General features: G+C 42.2%; 1 protein-coding gene across 26 annotated transcripts in view; it reads left to right on the plus strand.

Annotated features, from left to right (window-relative positions):
- The window catches only part of DTNA (dystrobrevin alpha), a 190,657-nt gene that overhangs the window by 131,511 nt on the left and 36,965 nt on the right, over positions 1-22,181 (plus strand). For 6 of the 26 annotated variants that reach the window (XM_014936932.1, XM_014936934.1, XM_014936931.1 and 3 more), the window contains 8 exons: positions 362-467; positions 2,405-2,571; positions 5,032-5,156; positions 8,318-8,326; positions 10,393-10,473; positions 12,341-12,430; positions 17,982-18,059; positions 18,695-18,787. In XM_014936932.1, coding sequence (XP_014792418.1) covers positions 362-467; positions 2,405-2,571; positions 5,032-5,156; positions 8,318-8,326; positions 10,393-10,473; positions 12,341-12,430; positions 17,982-18,059; positions 18,695-18,787 — 749 coding nt within the window. The remainder of the gene's footprint in view (positions 1-361; positions 468-2,404; positions 2,572-5,031; positions 5,157-8,317; positions 8,327-10,392; positions 10,474-12,340; positions 12,431-17,981; positions 18,060-18,694; positions 18,788-22,181) is intronic. The other 20 variants (XM_014936953.1, XM_014936952.1, XM_014936956.1 and 17 more) reach the window with 10 other exon arrangements.

Consider the following 22,181-nt stretch of genomic DNA (forward strand, 5'->3'; position numbering starts at 1 on the left):
TACATAGGGATACCCTACATGCACTTGTACTCATTATAGGGTATTCAAAACACATGAGAACGTGAAGAGTTGAGTGCCAACCTTATTCACAGAGCATCTTCAGGCAAGGATTTTAGAAGAGAGTAAATGGGAGCTAGGTGTCTCCAACCCAGCCATGTGAGGACTGCTAGTCTTCACTAGTGTAGATGATAGCTACTAAAAATAGTCCAGAAAATCTTTGCTAGTGTCACTTGTTCTTTTTAGTAAACAAGTAAACAGTGTCTGAAAGTTATTCCCAAGTGTTTCTGTAAGGACAAGACAAAAATCATTTTGATGTCTAATTACTGATTCTTTGTGCATGTTTGTTTGCTTGTTTGAGCAGAAAAAAGTCACATTAAACACTTTCTTGGATACTCTCATGTCTGATCCCCCGCCGCAGTGTCTAGTGTGGTTACCACTTCTGCATCGACTGGCAAATGTTGAAAATGGTAAGTAAGAGCTGCTGCCAACAAAGAGTTACAAGAGTAAACTTCTGTGTGATGAATTTCTCACTCTGTAGATGGCTTCGTAGGAGCTATTGTGCTGAGTTCATTGACTCCCATTCCTATTTTTGCAGTCACTAGTAAAATATTTAAAGAATCCTGTTGGTCATTTGGCCAGGAAGGTGGCTTAATTTTTGCTATGCTCAGGTGATTATCCTGATCACATCCTCTCCTCCTGTGCTCTGGATAAGGAAATAGCAATAGAACTTGATCCATTCACACACTTACATTTGGTAAAATATCAAGGCCACAACTTTTATTAGCTGTGACATATGGCAATAGAGAAGGAACAGCTTGGCAGTTTCCGTTCATGCAATATCTTTGGCAGGAGGTGTCCAGTGCAGTCCAAAATACCAGCCAGAAGGTCCTTATGAAGGATCTCCTCCTAAGCCTACACTGCCAGACAATATACAAAATATACAATACACAAAAGGAGCAAGGAAGTTTAGCTGAGTGCACGTGTTCCTAATGTGGCATTTCTTGCTCTTCATCATCAGAAGGCAACGATGCTGACAGTCATTATTCCAACACTGTAAATCTAGAAAAAGGAAGATATTAAAATGCAGGGAGTTTGTACAAAATTGAAACATTAATTTAGCAAGATAAATTGATTTTTTTGTAAACAATTTTCCAGCCCAGTATTTTGCCTCAGAGGTTCTTGTGTAAGGGGCTTGTTGAATATTCCTGTGGTGTTGCTCCCTTGAAGGTCTACCTCTAGCATAACTGAAGCTTTGGGACACTGCAGGGAAAAGAAACAGGGGAGGCAGGGGCAGGAGGAAGAAAAGATCATATATACTCATTCTGTTGTGAAATAAGAACATTTATACCGTATTTCCAATAAGAAAATGGGGCTGGAGAAAGGCTGGAGGTCTGGGGGGTGCAGCCATTTTTTGGTGGTAAGAGGAGGAAATTGGATGCGTTCTTGTACTGAATAAATCCCTCTTCCACTGAAAGTCACCAAGGCGGATAAGGTGGTGTTCCCAAGTCCTTCTTGGCTACTGAGCCACCTATCTACCCCACCTTCTTCAAGCTCCTGTCATCCATCCCTGTCCCTCACCAGCTTCACACTGTTTCCCAGCCTAGAGCACTAACCCTTCCTGCTGTGGAATTCTGGCAAGGAATTAAAACCTTGAGGCGCTCAGCGCTGATCCAGATCCTCCCAGACTTAATCTTACAGTAGGAGAGCAGAAGGTTTCTGGGAACAAGGAGATGTTCAGTACCCCCTGGCGAATTGGATACAGGCTGTCGTGAGATGAAAGGAGCAGAAATAGTAGTATTTTCAGGACAGGGCTTCAAAACATCGTGACTGGTGCCTTAGCATCAGTGAGTTGCGTCCTCGTTAGTATCTGTTTCTGAGTGGAAGAGAGAACAGGACCACCAACATCCAAAGCTCAGCATTCAACTCCTTATAAAGGTACCTAAATGACGCCAGTTGTACAGATGAGACAGCAGTAATTAAGAGACAACGACACGCATTTTTGTGCTTCCAGTGATCAGACAGCCGAGTTTGACTTTTGCCCCCTGAGGAGCGTGGCTTTAGCTCCTCACAGCACTGCAGAACCTCCAGCTTCCCCCCGTAACGCAGCCGGAGGGTGCGGGGGTTTTCCCCACGTATGAATTCCCGCTGTCGTGGGTTCTGTGAGAGGCTGAACACATCTTTCCCAGCGCAGAAGTGAGGATTTGGGGCCGGGTGTCAAAAGCGTTGCTTGTGGCTCAGGGCAGGTTTTCACGGGTCAGAGCTGCAGGTGGCATCTGAGGCTGCAGACACCAGAAACAATGAAGGGATTCACCCTTCGATTCGGGGCTTTGTCTGTCTGTAAACTTTGGCTGGGGGGGTTCCTCTGCTTGGGTTTACGTCTCGGCGTTTCTTTCTCCTCGCGCAGTCTTCCACCCCGTCGAGTGTTCCTACTGCCACAGCGAGAGCATGATGGGGTTTCGCTACCGCTGCCAGCAGTGTCACAATTACCAGCTCTGTCAGGACTGCTTCTGGAGGGGCCATGCCAGCGGTTCCCACAGCAACCAGCACCAAATGAAAGAGTACACGTCATGGGTAAGGGAAGGCTCGCGCCTCGCTGCAGACAGCTTTGCCCTCCCGCCGGCAGAGAAGGCCCCCCCGGGCCGCAGCTCCGGGCCACGGTCCGGCACGGGGAGGCCAGGAGCCGGGGCTGCCGGTTGGGATCGGCCACCCCGTCGGGGACACTGCAGCCTCGGGAGCCCGTCGGGAGAGCACGGAGGTGGGGATGGTCCTGTCTGGGTGAGGATGTGGGGCGCCTGTGAGGGTGCGTGAGGGTGGGAGGGCGGCACAGGAGGGGGTGGCAGCAGGGGCACCCCGCGCACGGCAGCTTCCCCCCTTCCCACAGGACTCATGGTAAAATCGTCATTGGCTTGCTCTGTTTGGCTACGTGTAAATGGAGTGAGGAATCCATAACGCTCATTCATCAATATTTTTGAGTGGCTGCAGCGTATGCGTAGCATTCAGGATGGTCCTGGCGCTGTAGATTTGAGCGTGGTCACAGGCTTAGATCCACAGTAGTGTTTACTTCGGAGAAAAACACACTTCAGCCTTTCCGTTGTGAAACAAAATAACCCAATGCTTTAAGAGAATCATCAACAGCTACGTTAACCTTCTCTAAAGGGCATCGGACCTGGGGGCTGAGCTCTCCACGGACTGGAGCAAAGCCCCAGCTGAAGCCTTGGGTCATGGAGCAGCCCCATCCTTCAGGGCTCAAATCAGAGACCAGAAGAAAAATCCTACCTAATCTTAAATATTCCAAAAGCATATTATTATTGGGCAAAAAACCCCCCAAAAAACAGCGCATATAGCAATGATTCATATTTGTACGGCACTTTATGTGTATTTTTTAACAAAGTTCTGAAACTTACCTCTTTTAAAACGTCCGTTTTTCTGTTGATGAAGCAGGCAAGGGTTAAATTTGACGAGATTTGCTCTGTATGCCAGTCACACAGCCCTTCTGCTGCCTCCCAGCAGATCTGGGTCTGTAATTGTTTTTGTGGGTCCTAATTGTTGCTTATTGCATAGACACCAATGGCTTGAGTTTAGCCTCTGAATAGGAGAGTGCCGTAGCTCTGATTCCATTCCTAATAGCAATTTGTGCTATAAAATCATTTTTGCTGTAGCCAGGGAGCTGTAATTATAGGCAGGAAGTAATTGGAAAACTTAAGATTTCTGCTCAGCAGAAGACAAAGACGTGACTACATGCCTAGTGGTTTCAGATGTTTCCTTGTCAGAAGCAAATGTTTTGCTTCAAGTTTGAAATTGCCTTTCTCTAGCATTCATTAGCATTTTTTCGAACCTGGTTAGCATTCTCCATGACGCATCTGTATCGAGCTCCACATGCAGATGAAAGGTGTTCATGGGTGCAGTGGAACTCAACTGTTCTCAGTTCAGAGTGAAGTAGCATTTATAATGAAAGAGCAAAAAGCCTGAACTTTACATATTTAGGTTGGATTTCTGTAATAGAATCATTTCATCATTATCTTGATTACAGTCCTAAGTTGGTGCAGGATGTGTGTGCACAAATACGATAGCACTCCTGCAAACTTCCAGAAGATTTTTAAATTTCAGCGTGTAGAGCTGTGTTGCAGGGGGAGTAGCCAGTGTAAGGATCGTTACCCCTGTTTCACTGGCAGAGAAGCTGAGTCACAGAGAGGTGGGGTGGATTCCCTGAGAATCTCTCTCACAGCCTAAAAGACACCTTAGATCTCCAAGCCCTTCCTTAGAAAAGCATTCAACTGAAGGGAGTGTCTGAACAAAAGTAGAAAGCAGAAAACAGTGATTTTCTTGTTTTTTTGAGGCTTGCTGTTGGGATTTCAGGGTGAGCAGCGTGCTTTTTGCACAGAGCCTCCCCGTCGTTTGGTGACAGTGTGCTGTTGCCATGACGGGGCAATTCCCGTCGTGCTTGTGTCTGAAATTCCCCGTGTGGCAGGGGCTGCAGCGGCCACAGGACATGGAAGAGGAGCTTTATAACAGCAGGAAAAGAGGACAGGGTGCTGGAGCTGAGGAGGGAAATACTAGCCAGGAGAAAGAATATAGCAGCCTTGTGCCTGGCCCACAGCTTAGGAAGGAGACGGTGTCCCACTGGGTGTATCTGTACGGACAGGCAGACACAGATTTGTTCTGCTTGCACTCCAAGCTGGTGAGGTGTGAGCCAGCTCCAGGCCAGGTGACACAAACTTTGTGCTGTCCTTCATTCAATACTACCCAAGTGCAGCATTGCAAAGCAACCCTGGCGACCACGTCTGTCCATATAGATACACCACCCCCCCGAAAGCCTACTCCAAAGGCCCCTGAAGGTAAGAGAGATCTTTCCTCCAAACTGAGCGGTCTTTGCTTTTACCAGACTCTCAGGGCGGGAGGGGGGCAAGGGGGTTGTTGTCAGTCAACACGTATGTTAAGCTGTAGAGCTTCCTGTTGTTTTGTGCTTCCTGTAGCAGAAACAGTATGCACCTTACTTGTCCAGATTACCTCTACCTTCCTTGTTCCTCCCAGAAATCACCTGCTAAGAAGCTAACTAATGCACTTAGCAAGTCTTTAAGCTGTGCTTCCAGCCGTGAACCTTTGCACCCAATGTTCCCTGACCAGCCTGAAAAACCTCTAAACCTGGCTCATATTGTGTAAGTATCTGTGTGCTGTAGAAATACTAAGCTTTGTTGTAGGTGTTGCTTACTCCAAGCGTAGATACTAGAGCTCTGAACACAACGGGGGGCAACTGTGGCGTATCAAGCTTGATGCATCACAGGTGCAAATTTGCTGATAGGGGTATTTAGTATAAAAATGTTTTTCTGGTGTGACTTCACTTGAAAAGTTAGTATGATGTGTATGCATAACCATATACTGGGATACAGTGTTGGCGTGTTACCATTCTCGAGACATAACTGCAGTTTCATGAGTTTTAGCACTTTGGGATGTATTTGTGCTGAGCACATTAGTTTTGTCATCTAGAGACTCTCAACTTCAGCATGTTGCAGGTACGTCTTGACACAAAGCAGCAGAGAAAAGGGAAGTCTTACCAATTTTGTTGAAATCGGTGTCAGAATTCTTGTTGACTTTAGTGGAGCTGTGCCTTCATCCAGGCTTGAAGACCAGCTACACGATTTTGCATAAAAGCTGTATCTGTCATTGCTAAGTCACTTGAAAAGGGTCTATTATCTTTATGTTTTTATATTTGGGGAAAGCAAAACTAGTTTTTGATACAGTAGTTTGTGTCACTAGTCTTTCTCTGTAGGAACCAAGAAACTTATATAGGGGAGAAAATGTATTTGTGCAGGATCGGGAAATCATCACGTTGGATTTTATTTTTCTAAAGCATGTCCACCGTCTGTAGTGACAGTTGCTCAGATGTTCTCATTTATCCATTTGTTTTTGAAAAAAAAAAGTTAAATTTTCCAGGAAAAATCAAGACACTGGTTGGAAGAAAGTTACAAAGAAATTAACTTGGAAACATTATTTCAAAGATACTGTCTTTAAAGTATTTCCCTTGCTCAGGTGTATGTCTTAGATCTTTCTTAACCACCTTCTCAGAGACCCTGGTGGAAGCATTTCAGGCAGCAGCCATTAAAGCTGTATTTGCACGCTACCTATCTGTGTTACTGGCTGCTGGAACTATTCTGGGCTGTAATTATTATACAGGTTTACTTTTGTCAGTGCTGACTGTTTGTGTGTAGCATCTTTAAGAGTAAATGCATGTTGGCCAAAGTGGGCTGTGTGACACCTGGAAAGTCCCATTTAACCATCCTGATATGTTAAGGACAATATGCTGATGGTGTGGCTACAGCAGAAGTTCTTCAAGGCATAAAAGAGTGCTCTGCTTTTCAGACGCAAGGTGCCTCTGACAGATTGATAGTGCCAAATCCCTGTTACACTTAAGTGCCAGTTAAAACCCATGCAACTCTTTATAGAGGTGTAATGGGAGGATTATATTCTTTGGAAGAAATCATCCGGAGGTGGATCTGCTGAGCTCCCCCACTGCTGTGTGTGGTATAAAAGCCTGGCTCTGCTGGTGAGTCAGTGATAATTTCACAGGGCAGATTTTGGCCATCCTGAAGAGAAATGGAAAGAGGCAGAGAGCATGAAACTGAAAGAGAAGCCTCTGTTCCCTGCTGGCTGAAGGCCCTTGGAGGCCTGGGAGTACGTCAGAAGATAACGGGTAGTGAAAACTGGGCTACTGTGAATGGTTTAAATGGATTTGGGCAAGGCAAGGAGAAGGTACCATAATTGAGTAGGATCTGTTCCAAATCTTTGCTGTGAAATTAACACCCTTCCTTCTTCCTAACTATACAGACATAATTTAGGGTGATTGGATGTGAGAACAAACCACCATCTATTTTGTTTTATGAGTTTCTCTTTATTCATAGATTGAAGGCAATACAGCTTGGCAATATATATTGGCTATAATGACACATGAGTGAAAAAACCTGTAAGCTGTGGAGGTAGCATGATCTACAGCATAATTCATGTACATTCACTGAGGGGAGAGATATGCTACAGTACCTCATTGAGAATATCTTCTCGCTGATGTGATTTTTATTTTTAAACATAATGGAAGTTGAGAGAAGGAGCTCCGGGCAGGAATCCAGGCACAAAGGGTTTTATATGTGCATTAAATGGAAGAATTTTGGCAACAAAACAGTATCCTTTTCTTAGCTTCTCGCTTAAACGGGGACAAGTATTCTCTGCATTACTACACAGCCTTTTCATCGTTATTCTACCTTAGAGTGGTACCAGACAGAAAGACTGCATTGGTTTTTTGTTTTACTGGTGCCACACACAGAACTTTCAATTAAGCAAGAAACACATCTAAGGCTCATCTAGAGAAGTAGTTATCAAGGTCTCATTTACCTGATGGAGGAACTCCTCCCACCACTTTTCCTTTCTATATGTGAGATTGGCAACTAGTCATTAACCTGATGGAGGAGCTCTTCCCACCAATGGAGGAGTCATTTTTCCTTTCTATATGTGAGATTGGCAACTAAAAAGAAACACCAGACTGCGGAGATGACAAATGTCGTGGTCAGTGCATCATGGAGGGATTTTTCAAATGCATTCTGCACTGGCCTGACTTCATTTCCATCTAAGCCTGTGGGAGAATTATTTTTGACATCAGTGTGAAGAGGTTAGACCACCATGGAGCACTTGGGAAAACTCTTCCTATTTCATTTGGTTTATTGCTGTGGGTGTGTGTTGTGCCATAACATGCATTTATTACATAGCGTATTTCAATACTATTATTTTCTGTCTCCTTGAGGAAAGTTGATTAACATCAGCTCACTTTTACCAGAAAGGTTAATTGCTCACTTACAGAAGTTTAGAAATAACCTCAGAAATACATACATTTTTAGTCAATAGCTGAGTTTTCAATTGCTTTAACGTAAAGTCTTCTGTTATTCTCTTATGGTATCACACAACTGTATATGTATGTTTCAGCATCCGTTTGAGCTGAACCATTGAAGGTGAACCTGAGGAATGTGGGCATCAGCCCTTAAGAAACTTGCCGTGGGAAAGCTCAGATTAGTTTAATATTGTTTTCTTCATATGAGAATTGGCAAACTAATCACAAAACCTTAGCAAAGCCTTGGGGTTTATAGACATTTCTGCACAACAATAACTCTGCATATGTAAACAGATCAATAACCTCTTATGCATAGAGGCTCTCGTGCTTTTTGCAGAATCAGGGTCATAAGAATGGAGTATGTCCAATGCATTACTTAGACCACATGCATATTAAGCTGACAATTTAATTAATGATCTCTTTTCCATTTCATTTTGGCTGCAAAAGAGATACTTGGTGAGTATTTTTCTTCTTTAGTACACTTATTAGTGGAAAAAAATTGGAAAAAAATGTGACAATGTTATTATTACCAATTCTTAACTTTTTATCCGAGTCCAGAGCCAAAGAAATAATTGTCTTTGCATACAGAGACAGTGAAAGGGGAGAGATCTTTTGGGGGTTAGAAACTTCTCTTTCATACCTATTTTGAGATAAAGCTGGGAGAAGACATTAGCCTGAAGTGTGTGTGTGGTGGTCTGCTGGAGTCCATGGGTGCCCCATCCCCACTTCTCTCTCAGTCAGCAGAGGTGGGCACAAGCCAAAGCAGAGCCCAGGCTCTGCCAGGGGAGCACTCTCCTGCCACCTTCTCTGGGACGTGTTGAGAACCAGCCTCTCTTCCCTTCTCCTCTGCTGTGTAGGACTCCAACAGCCCAGGGTTGGATCCATCTTTCAGAAACCTGAGCCTGTGCCCAGTTAGTTTATTAATGTGTTTACTGGCCAGTGATTGCATTGAGAAAAGGAAAAATGCAGTAGTCACATGTAGTTGGTGTGAACTTTTTCCTCCTACATCAATTACCGGTTTACGATTCCCAGGCAACAAAATACTGGTTGCTTACCCATTAAATAAAATTAGTTTCTAAGTATCCAAGCTCCTCCTAACTCTGATGGAGTCCATGAAAAATAGTATTAAACACCTCTCCGTAACTACACAGAGGACAAATTGCTGCTTTTCAAACTCATGAGACCAGAACTGGAGTTTTTCATGTGGACCTGCAGACGCAGGGTTAGGCTAAAGCTAGATTGTCATATAAATAAATAACATGCCGTCTTTTTATTCCCAGTTTTAGACTTCTTAAAATCTGTGTGGTATTATCATGCTGACAAATCCATTTGGACTTGTCAAAGACTACATTTATACTTGATCTCTAACTGTTACAAAATAAGAGAGAAAACATATAGTAATAGTTGACTTCTGTGCAAAACTGGCTTTCTTCATTTCTTACAAATGGTTTGAATGACCGGTTGTCTTGCACAATTGGAGCCCAGTGAATATTTTGTAGATGACTACTATATTTTCATTTGCACATCTGCAGAATTCAGAAAGCAAGACAGATCTTTGACAGAGCTTAAAGGGAATATTAACCAACCTGAAATCCAGGCAACTTGAAGTCTGAATTATAGGTCGCTTCAGGTTCTGCTCATTGAAAACCTTGTGATTTTAATAACATATGTTTTAGTTTTTCCAGAATATCTATGTCTTTTGCCCAGTGTTGCATAAGAAGTCCATTAAGAAGGGGAAATTGCTCCTTAATGGGTACAGAAGAAAAAATTATGCACAAAGTATTTTTTAAGAGTAGAAAATAAAAGAAACCAGAGGAAATATTCTTTCTCATTTCATTTTTAGTAAGAGCAGGAAATAAAGAATGTAGTAATAAAACCATCCATTATTAATGGGTCCTCTTAAACTAGATACTTATTTTAAATTTTGATTTGGGGGTTTGATATACCAGTTGAAAAGCTTTGCAGTTAAACCAGTTTAGTACTACCTGTATTTCATGGGACACTGAGGGCTGTGGGTACACTGCGGTCACTACGTCGATATGGCATCAGGAAGCTTGGAGCCAGGGATAAACCTGGTGAACCTCATGACAAAAATGTGTAATTTCTTGGCAGTTGCCCCCTGCAGACCTTCATGATGCCACAGTGAAGCTGGTACCAGTGCCCAGCCGAGCTGGCTGGAAGCAGTGACTGTACCATGGACAACAGGCTCTGGAAAGGAAAAAATGGCACAGTGCTTATTTTGCCCAAGCAGGGGAAATAAAAAATCAAGCAAGTTGCTTAAAACTCACTTCAGCACGCACAAAAGCATTATTTCTTTCCAGACCTAAGTACCAGTGTGTTTTTGTTGACTTCTGGTTAAAAACACAGTGTCTTTAATTTGGAGCTATTGCTACTTAAAGTAGAAGATGCTAGCGGTAATGTTACTTTAACAAGGAGCTCATTTTGTTCTTTGTAAATACTATTGCTGGTGAGTTTTCTTCTGTGCAAAATTTAATGCAACTGGATATTTTGCCTCCTTCTAGGCCCCCCCGACCTGTAACCAGCATGAATGACACACTCTTCTCCCACTCCGTTCCCTCAGGAAGTCCTTTTGCAAACAGAAGGTGAGTTCTTACCCTAATTTATGTTAAAACGTTATATGAGAGAGGCGGAGGTTTCAATTTTCAATTTGCCCCAGAAAAAAAAAAAACAGAACGCAAAATAAAATTAACGGACACGAGCAGAGAAATGCTGTGGTTATTTTGGACTGATGCTGAGACATCTGGATGGAGAGGTGGAGTTAGGGCACCCCAAGCTCCTCACAACAGAGCACAGGACTTTAGTTTTCTCGTTTGAACCATTATGTCCCTCTAAACGTGCAGTGTAGCACCCTCCCACCACCCAGGGGCTGAACGTGGGCTGCTGGCGAGGAGCCGTTCTGTGGGAACAGAGAAACTGGGACATGCCTTCCCCTACTGGGAATGCCTGCATCGGGCTGCAAGATGGGATGTGAACAAAGAGAAAAATGTCTTCACGCTTGCAAGATACAGCAGGGCATCCTTACTCCTGTTAAAGCGTTCAGATTTTCATTAAAGGCTACAAGAGAGGTGGTGATATGGCATTTGGTCATATGGTGGCCCTTCAGCAAACAAATCAGAAAAGAGCGGTCAGAAACATGAATGCCCCAGAGAGGGTGCTTGCAGCTGAGTGTACCTTTTGGCTCAGTATTTTGACTCATGCAGCCAAAATATGTGTGTAGCATTTGCTAGCTGTTTTACCCCACCTATGTAAGCCTTACAATGCACGTAGCTGAGAAGGTAGCCGAAAAATAACTTCCAGCTGGGGAAGATGGGTGATATGCCTGCCTTGAATGGGTTTTATTGCTTGGTTTTTGCTGTACCTGTCAGTGCTTCAGTGTTCCTGAATAACCCAACACAAGCTCTGAGTATGTGTGACCACCTTTTTTAACACCGAAAGCAAACCCGCAGTGTACCGTACTGCAATGTCACAGCAAAGATGGTTTAATACTACTTGGATTTATCGTTACCAAGAGCTGTAAACTGTAAGCTCTCGGTGTTGTCTTAGTGCACGGAGCTGCTGGCTGTGACTGGGAGGCTTTCTGAAAGCCAGTCCCAAAGCAGCCCCTAAGACCAGATCTGCTGCTCATTTGTTTGTGTTGTTGGAATGTATGGAACTGGATGTGCCAGGGCAAGGCAGGACAATCTATTTGTGGCCTCTCCAGGGCAGGTCATTAAGAGCAATGCTCTTTAAGAGTGGAGCTGTTGCTTCTGTTTATCCCCAGGAGGTCCCTGTGCTGATGCTTTGCCATTTAAGGCCAGGTACCTGCAGTAATAATCACGGCACTACTGTCTACTGTGCTGCTTGTTTTTTCTTTACATTTGAAAAAATCCTGATTATTTTACTTTTGTTTTCTTCAGTTATTCAACTGACTGTCTTTAACTATCAGGATTAAATTTATATGATCCCCGAGCATTTAGAATTTCTTTTCTCCTAGAGGAAGAACTCCTTGATGGCAAATTCCCTGAAGGCAAGAGACAAAAAAAAAAAAAGCCCCACAACCATAGGTACCCAGATTTCCTTATAAGTGGATAGCATGATGTCCTTACACGGCAAACAGTTTCCATGATGCTGCAGCAGTCAGTTCTGGCTTTTTAGGGTTAACAGCACCCTGATATGTAAAGCAATCACATTGCTTGTATATTAAAAGATACTGTAACTTACATTTCAGTGACCTAGCAGGAATTTTAAGTTCTTGACAACTTACTCTTGATATTTTTTTTTTCAACTCTTATAAATTTAATTTGCTTTTTTTTTATTAAAAATAAAAAGCACCCTACCAACTCTTAAGTCAGCATCCTTTCTAAATGGTTACAAATTGCATTTATTGTCACGAGCACATTCTGAACACACTGATCTCTGTGTGTGCACTTTTTAGAGTATTAACAAGGTTTCATTGTTTGAATCATTCAGGTTACTTGGGGGTATAAATGCAGCCAGTCCTGTGGCTGATGAGCATTCTCTTATAAAGCTGTATGTAAATCAGCTGCACAACAATTCACGGTCAGTATGAGAGCACTAACCCACTAATCGCTGTAGTTCTGTAGCTCATGCACTAAATCATTAGCGGCTCTGCTAAACTACTAAAGATACCCTTTAAGGAGGACTCTGGTGGGCTCGAGGGTTTCTGTGGCTCTAATTAGCCCTCTGAATAGACTTCCTGCTGGCTGTGGGCTTTGCCAACTTCTCTTGCTTCTGCACAGCACAAATCTTTCATTTTACCCTTTCACGTAGGATTAATATTAACGTATCTCTTAGAGGAAGTTGGAAACATTGTTTTTGAAAATGAAAAAAAAGTACGGCTTTATGGTTTCGTTGTCTTTGTATGACTTGCCTGATGCGTTGTTGACTGAGGAAGGAAAGAGGCTCACAGCAGAGCCTGGAAATGACTCCAGGTCTCACAGCCAGCCACTGCCTCCTCTTCCATGGCTCTCGCTGCTGGCTGTTACTGTTCTGCAGTTAGTGCCGCTTCCCAATAACCTTTCCCACACCCCTTTGCTTTGCTTCTCTAAAATGGCCACAGAAAAGGCAGATCTGAATCCTACTGAACCTAAAGAAGACTTCCCATTTACGTAGTGAGCCTGGGATTTGAACTGATGCCTCTGGTTGCTGCACCCTTTTTCCAGCATTCCCTCTCATCTTAGTCACCTAAAGGAAGAGCCTTTTTCATCCTGCATAAAAGAAATACACAGTTGGATAAGAACAGTTTCCCAATTTTCTTTTACTGTGTAGTGTAATGACCTTTCTTTTTTCATTAATCCATGAATATTAGCTATAATTCAGTAAGAAAGTACTGAGACCAAGGTACTTTTCTGCTAAATGCCAAGTTCTTCAATCTGTATTAGACTAATAACAGTATCTTCATTCATTCTTTTAGATTTTACTGTGATTATTATTGCCCTGGGAAAATCAGGCCTCATTAGTGGAAGCTCATCCTCTCATACATCAGAGAAACAGACTATGACAGCTCTGTTTGCAGTTGTGCTGATTTTCTATTAAATGCTCCGTGATTCAAATTATAGCAAAAATTGTACAAACTCAGAGTAAATTTCTAGCTGCACGTAATCAATGCTGAAAGCTCTGCTGGCTCCGTTTTCACTGCAGATAACTTACGGTTCCTTTCATTTGTGTTGCAGTCTAGTCCAGAGGTTTCAGATAGCTTTAAAGAAAGTTTTTATGGAATTAGAATGTTTATGCAAAGGAGGATTGGCAGAAACTGGCATTTGTAGCATTCCCATGGTACTTATTTCAGGTGGCTGTGTTCACATAAGAACACTGCCATTCGCAACCAGTTTCTCCCTGTAGCAGGAGATGCTGAATTCAGCACAGCGGGTCACTCTGCTGCTGGAAATGGGTATGGTCTCCTAAGTTCAGCACGGTATCATCTTCATTTCTGGATTCACGGGTGAAAAAGGGAAATGAACTGGGAAGGAGAAGAATCTTATTAGAGGAAAGGTCTTTGCTAACTAGTAAATACAGTGACAAACTGTGGGGAACAACCGAAAGGAGATTGAACGTTATATGTTCCTTGCAGTTTAATTGCGTCTAAAGCACTGATTTTGGGTGGGCGTGCAATTATTCCAAAGCTCAAATGAGGTCGGATTCAGGCTTTCCCTGAGGTGCTGCTTTGTTTCTTCGAACCACTTCAGAATCAAAATCCTTTTAAAATTTCTCTGCTTGCTTTGCTTAGTTTGAGCCACCATGTCCGTAAGAGAGCTTTCATGAGGAGGTTGGCATAAATATTACAAGCACCTTTCTTCTAAATATATCCAGGGTGCAAACTGATATCAGCAATAAGCTCTGTACAGCTCAAGAACAACTTTACAGCACTTATATTTCAAAAGAAACAAAAAAATCTGTGATCTTCTCCCAAATACCAAATCACAGTCATTTGCTGCAATGACAGCTAATACGTGATTAAAACCACAAGACCTGTAATTGTTTTAATGTAGCTAATATTCAGTTATTAATCTCACATTTGGTTTTGTGATCCCAAATTACGTAGAGGGCAGCAGAGCAAGGGAATATTGCTGCAAAGTTGGTAATGCCCTTGCAAACCCAATGAATTGGACACGTTATGTCAAAACAGGTAAATTGAGCATTATAGAAACTTCTGTCCAGTCAAGAGGAATAACTCTATGTCCTAAATTAATGTTTTCTTCCTTACTTGGATTCTTTAGCTCCCCAGCTGCCTTAAAGTACATAGCTACCACAGTAATGGATACAATCTCTTTCTCTCTCTTAATATATGTTGTCTTTAAGCTATTGAATTACAGGGCTAAGGTGGGGTAAGATGAAACTGAACATTTTTTCTTGCATTTTTCTCAGCCCCGCCCCCCCATCTTATACATTTAGTTCTTCTAAGGGAGTAATAAACTGGAATAAATGGAGTGATGCAGCACATTCTGATGAACTTGAAATTACTTGGCAATTCTGTGGTAAATAGATAGAATGCACAATGGTATTAAATGCCCATAGCCAAGGAGAAATTGAGTTTTATTTAATGCTGAGTCAGGGTAGCTGGTGCCTTTTTTGAACTTCACATAAAAGCTGAAAAGAATTGGATATTCTACCTGGGCATAGCGAAAGATTAGGCCTAATTTCTGGACAACAGCTAACTTTGGAGCAAGACGTGCTGGTTGCTGCTGCTGTTGTCCATGTTTCTACCTCTAAGGAGCATGGTATATTTTAACTCTATGTTGCCTTCATATGTTGTTTTCAGAGCAAGATGAGAATCTTCCTTATTTCATCAGCAGTATTTTGCCTGCTAAGGGAAAGCAATCATATATATATATAATTGTTTAGTAGCCAGGTTGACACTAAAGAGGGTATGACACTTATGTCAATATTGTTAGGTCTACCTCTTTGTAGATACAAAGAGTTGGAGATTTTGTCTCTTAATTTGGATGGGGAAGCATTCTTTGGCATCTTGCAAACTGTTCCATTTTAAGAGGAATATATCTTTAAAATGCATGTTCCAGAGTAACTCACTGTGGCCAAAACAATCTCTGAAGTATTAGCTGTATTTTAGGGAATATGTAGAGCATGTAGGAAGATGTGGAAGAACAAGAAGGACAAATGTCAGCCCTTCCCAATGAAGGAAGCTTGAAGGCAGAAACAGAGACAAAGATAGAAGGGTTTATGCAAGAGACAGCCTGCCTTTGGTATCTGAAGATACTGAAATTATGAACGAATTAGTAAGCACCTGGAGGATAATAAACCAATGAGAAATAACCAGCATGGATTTGTCAAGAAAAAATTATATCAAACCAAACTAATTTATTTCATTGACTAGATAACTGGTCCAGGGGGTAAAAAAGATGCAGTACACATGCTGCAGGTTGACCTTAAAAGGACTTCTGACATAGTCCCAGATGACACAGAAGTACACAAAGGAAATATGGACTAGGGGAAATTAGTATAAGAGCAACATTGAAAATCGGTAATTACATTTTCAAAAGATTCCTGTCATTCTAGGAGGACACATCAGCTGGGATTCTTGAAGGCTATCCTAAGTCAGACACTATGCTCCGTTTCTTGTAATGACCTAGTGGGAGCAATAGACTGAGCGTATGCAATTTGTAGGTGGCACAAAGGTTGAAATAGTTATGGGAAGGAGTGCTTGGAGAGCAGTTTCTAAATTAAAAAATGAGCTCAGTTGCAACAGTAGTAATTGATGTCCAAATGATCTGAAATCCGTTAGAGGAAACTCAGTAATTGTAAGTGAAAAGTGCTGTAGCAGGGAAGCAAATAATCAAATAAAAGATGGAGCATAATTGGATGGACAGAAGTATTTCAACAGAGGACCTAGCAGTTGCAGTGAACCACAAACTAATTGAAGTCAGCAATACAATTGTTAGATTGCATCTGACCCTGGGACTTCATGTGGAAAGCCACCAAAACTCATTCCTTGGAGGAGGAGACCTCTGCCTGGAGGTTTGCAGCCAGTGAGGCCCAGGGATGGATATGCCAACTGGCAAGACAGAGTCCAGAAGAGACACACAAACATCAGAAAGCCTTAGAAAACATCTCATAAGGAGAGGTTGCAAGATACAAATTTGCTTAATCAACTAAGAAGGACATGGACGTTGATAGACATTATGTCAGATGTTCAACATGTCACGTTTGCTTGCCTGTCCCTCCACCCTGACTGTGTTGCTTCTGGGAGAGGAGAATTTAGTTGGCAGAGGAGGCATCACACTGCACTGTTAGGAAGCAAAGCACAAAATGTGCCCCAGGGTCTTTGGTCTCCCATTGTGGCAACAAATACATCTTTAAGAACCAAAAGCTACATTTTTGGCTGAAATGGCACACGCTGTACCCCTTGAATGCCTTTTCCCTCTGTGACTGGGAAGAAAACATGGGTGGAAAACATATTCTAGATGGCATGGAGCATGTTTATCTGCATGGCTATCCCTTCAGTGGAAGTGCAACCCACACAAGTAGCATGTTGATGGGCATAGAAACATGAAGCACGTGTTTTTTCTTGCTGTGCGGTACAGCATTACATTCAGCTCTCTTCCAGATTTATCATAAATCAATAGGGCTTGGGTTCTTATGACACCCTTCTGTACCATCCTTTTCAGAGCCCCACTGCCAAGCTTGACCTCCCAAAAGGAGGGGAATGGCCCACACCTCATCTTACTGAATACCTTCTGTGTCCCAATATTAAAGGTTTTGATCTTCAGCCCATCAGAGCCCCATCTGCTCAGATTTGTCATGCATTACATTTGTGCAACATCATCTGCCTATACACACACACACACCCCTGGATGCACAGGTGCGTGCATGCTCACACACCCGTCTTTTGATCAAAGGAAGACATTTACAGTATCAGTAAAATTAAAGGTGAAAAATTTTTAAGAGAAGAAAGTAAAATATACTTTTGTTTTGCTTTGTTGGTTTTTAAATCAAAAATGTTGCACCATGAAAGAAAAACTAACATTTCAATCTCTGCATTTTTAGATAGCGTTATCTTATTAACATGGGTATTTTAGCATTAGGAAAGATGTGGTTACTTCAATCCATTAAGTATTGCAATTAGAGGGGGGGGGAAAAGTGGGTTTGATGATCTATGTATTTTTTTTTAAATCAACAGAAGAACAACAGTACTTCTAAAATTAAACTGGTGTATGCCTTCACTGGTTCTAAATAAGCACATTTCCATAGATTACTGAAACTATCTTACGGCAAATGTAGAGAAAAGCAATTTAGCCGTTACGGTGAAGCTTTCCCAACTTGAAAGCTGCATTTAAGATGATGTTTATCTTGGACTCTACCTGGAAACTACACAAGCTTTCAGCTCCCCATTTGTGAGAAAAGCACATTTTGTCTTTTCTGTAGTGAAAGCTTTATATTTGCTTTTGGAGAACAGGAGGGAAAACTGTAATTCCTGACTTTGCATTTCCTGGAGTTTTCTAAAATTTCCTTAAAGCTTCTATTGCTGTTTTATTCAGTCCAGGGCACTTGAATGAGTTTCTCCAAACTCTGTTCTGTAATGAATTTCAGACATCACTGTTTACCCTCTTCTTAGTTTTCCTGTCTTATTAACTAGCTCTCCTTCCAAGAATACTGAAGTAGAACAGAGCAAACTGCTGGCTAGGGCTGCTCCAGCTTTCTTGAAAGGCAAAGGGTAAGTTAAAGAGAGAGTATGTTCATAGCTTGCACTAACACAGCTAAACCAAAACCTTTTCCTCCTGCTTTTAGTGTATTCTGTAAACATCTTTCCTGAGAAAACTGTGATAACCAATTAACCCAGTGAGCTAAGTTGGGCATGTTTAAATATATTTGTCTACAACTGGATGTGTGAGGTCTTGATCAGACACTTCCAAACAAGTCCAATTTATGATTTCTGTATGTTAATCATATGTGTAACATATGTATATTTAACATATATATGCAATACGTAGTATATTAAGGCAAATAGTGCTGACCTCACAATCTGCTGTATTTTAAAATAAATGGTACTGTACAGCTCCAGTCCTTGGCCTGATCTGGCATCTCGCTGATTTATGAGGCTGGCTCTGTAATCGAGTGGGATTCTACCATTCTAAGCCATTAAATACTTAACATAAAAATTGTAATAATAACACAATAATTTCTGGACTACCTTTTTTTTTTTCCTTTTTTTTTTTTTTTTTTTACCTGAGAAGGCTTAAGTATTCCTTCCTAAGTTCCCATTTCACAATCTCACTTGCTCCTGCTTTCTCTGTTTATTTCCCTCTGTCTGTCCGGACTGCCCCTTCTCTCCCCCCGCCCCCATTTCAGGTTGCAGTACAGCCTCGATGTTGCAGACAGGCTGGCCGATGAACATGTACTCATCGGGTTGTATGTCAACATGCTGCAGAGCAACCCCGCACGGTTAGTGCAGGTTTGGCACCTTTGGGGAACCCAGGAAAGGGAACGTTGGTCGCCCAAATGCTTTTCCTCTCCCTTCCTGGCTACAAGCTTGAAGGAGCTCTCTACGAGCACTAACCTTAAGGGAATGTGTTATGGATACGGGGCATGTCCTCCCAAAGTTGGTGGATTGGGGCAATTGCTGTTATTCTCTCTAGCGCTGCTAAGTAGCGAGGTATGGCAAATAATTAGTGGCCATATGGCCAAAGCTTATTGCCCATTATTAAGCATTGCAATGGAAAATGCTTAGTGAGGAATGGCCATACGGATTGATTTGGGATACCATGCTTTGGGATACCAGTGGGATACCAGTCAGTACAGGACTTGGTGGTAGTAGAGAAATCAGCGATGACCAACAAGTCTCTCTTTTCAAGGTAATAATTATTGAGGTGGTGTATCATTTGTAGCTTCACCTTACCTTCAAAGTAAGAAGTTGTGATAGCATATAAACAGTGATAATAATAATAATAGGTGAGATATGGCAAATAATTGCTTAGTGAGGAATGGCCATATGGATTGATTTGGGATACCATGCTTTGGGATACCATTGGGATACCGGTCAAGACAGGACTTGGTGGTAGTAGAGAAATCAGCGATGACCAACAAGTCCATCTTTTCAAGGTAATAATTATTGAGGCGGTGTGTAATTTGTAGCTTCACCTTACCTTCAAAGTAAGCGAGGTATGGCAAATAATTAGTGGCCATATGGCCAAAGCTTATTGCCCATTATTAAGCATTGCAATGGAAAATGCTTAGTGAGGAATGGCCATACGGATTGATTTGGGATACCATGCTTTGGGATACCAGTGGGATACCAGTCAGTACAGGACTTGGTGGTAGTAGAGAAATCAGCGATGACCAACAAGTCTCTCTTTTCAAGGTAATAATTATTGAGGTGGTGTATCGTCGGGCATTGTTTTTAAATCTGCCCGATTTCTGCACTGCTTGAATCTTATATATAAATTTGCCTGTATCTTTCATTCGGACTCAAGTATGATAATTTTTTTAAGGGCTGTCTTGAACATAGTTCAAGAAGTTGTGATAGCATATAAACAGTGATAATAATAATAATAGGAATTTGCTTATTAGCCTAGTGGAGGGAGAAGTTCATTTCAATTTCTACATACATCAGGCATTGTTTTTAAATCTGCCTGATTTCTGCACTGTTTGAATCTTATATATAAATTTGCCCGTATCTTTCATTTGGACTCAAGTATGATAATTTTTTTTAAGGGCTGTCTTGAACATAGTTCATTATTTCTGAGGGAGTGAGTAGGGAGCTTTGTCTACTAAACCCACCTGCTGTCCCAGCACATTGCAGCAAGCCATCCCAGGGAGGAAAAATGCTGGCTCACCTCTCCCAGTGCAACAAAACTCTAGACTCTGCAGCCCTGTACCAGCAGGGTGGTGGGCAGGGTAGTATGTGGCCCCAGAAAATGTGGCGCTGAACAAAAAGCTGTACAGTGTTTCCAGCAAAGCTGTGCTCATGAGGTTTCTTTTGCTCATAACGAAGCCTTGGGTTTCAGAATATTTCCCAGGTTAAGAGAAACTTTCCCTTTCCTCTTACACGTAGAAGGCAACAAGGAACTTCATGTGGGATGGTGCATACAACGCTTCTCAGCAGTCTTACAAAATCCACTTCTGTGTGTAGCTCTGGTTGAAAAAGGGGGTAATTTGCCATGCCCAGTGGGGAAAAAAGTTTGCCGGTCTATTGTTCTGGATCTGCTTCCCTACCCTGTAGCCCACTGGAACGTGCCCGAGGGGAAAACAAAGGCAAACTAGATTTTAGTGAGTGAAATGAAAACCATTTGTGCAAAACAAAAATGTTTTGAAGGCTAGTTTCATTCCTGGAGAAGCACTTCCAGAAACCTGGCTTATTGAGTAATATTTACACCTTGGCTATGAAAACAAGCTGGTGGGGGCATGTGTGTAGGCCAGTCATTGCCCATCCATGATTGAGGACAGGAGCACAATACCACTTGGTCTCATTTGGCAGGTAGAAGGAATGTGGCCCTGCCTACCACGAGTGACTTACTGGATACAGTCGTTCAAGAAGCGAGCAAAGAATGGACATGAGTGAGAGTAATTTTTGGTATAGGCTGGTTTGCCAGGCATGGCATTTTGGATGCCGTGTCTGTGATTTATTTAGCTTCAGGAGGACCACCAGTTAGATCCCCTTGTGAGTGCCTAGCCTCGTGTTTACCATCTTCATCCTCTAAGTTTTATCCAGTACATTCCAACCTGTTCCTTCAAGCTTTTGAGCCAACCTTGCCAAGTCATAGTACGTCTGTATCCAAATATGCATATAGAAATTATCTGCCATAACATCCTTCACATTTAATGTTTTTGAGGGATGAATGGAGAGTGACTGATAATGGCCTTAATTGTTTAAATAACCAATGCAAAGTGTAGTACATAAGGTCTGATTACTGATACTAAATCAGTGCAGTCACAGCATCCTCAACGAGAAACAATCTCAGTTTTTTATATAAGATACCGATTAGATTTTGACAGAAATGTAAGCGAGAGGGACAGCGGTCTTAGTCATACATCAGATCATGCTCCATTGCCATTTTCTGCTTTGTGGCAATGAAACTGGTAGTAGCAAAGTGGAGGGTTATATTTTGGTAAAGACAAGAAGAAGAAACAGAAGGTTGCCATCCTGAAGCATCCTGTGTGAAGCCAGTTTCCATGAGCGGGAGGCGAGGCCTCTGCAGGAGGCTCAGCTGCTGCCTCTCCTATAGCCTGGGGTGGCACCTCGGGGAAACGTGAATTCCTTCTGCCCCAAAGTGGCTGGATGCAATTTGCTCAAAACCCACACAGCTGTGTTAGGATGGCACCTGAGTTCAAGTTACTTCACCCTGCAGCTCAACAAGATTTGGTGAATTGCGTAAAGGGTGTAGTTAACCACAATCAGGTGGCTCCTGATGAGGGGAGGCTGCAGGACGGCCAGCTCAGCTGGTGTGTCTGCCTGCAAACACCGTCTGCACGTGCCATCACATATTTTCTAGTGCTGCTGGCAGCCAAAGATTAAAAGAGGAATCATTGTAGCTGGACCTTCATCTGCAAGAAGAACCTACAGAAATACTTTGTGAGTGTAATACATAAAATTATCTTGAGAGCTGTACAGTAACTTTTCAAAACAAAACCAGGTGGGTTTTTTTTACATATTGACTCAGGCTAATTTACAGTAGCTAATGATGAGTCAAATGTACCCCAGTACACCTTTTTTCTGGTTTAAGTGTAGCTAGTATTTCTACTTTGACTTTTTTTTTAATTAATTTAATTAGTTTTCACTGCTTATCTTTATTTTTCATCTGCAGTTATTTGATACCACAGCTAGAAGTACAGGTTTTCC

This window comes from Calidris pugnax, unplaced genomic scaffold, assembly GCF_001431845.1.
Source record: "Calidris pugnax isolate Ruff unplaced genomic scaffold, ASM143184v1 scaffold51, whole genome shotgun sequence".
In the NCBI taxonomy this organism is placed as follows: Eukaryota; Metazoa; Chordata; class Aves; order Charadriiformes; family Scolopacidae; genus Calidris; species Calidris pugnax.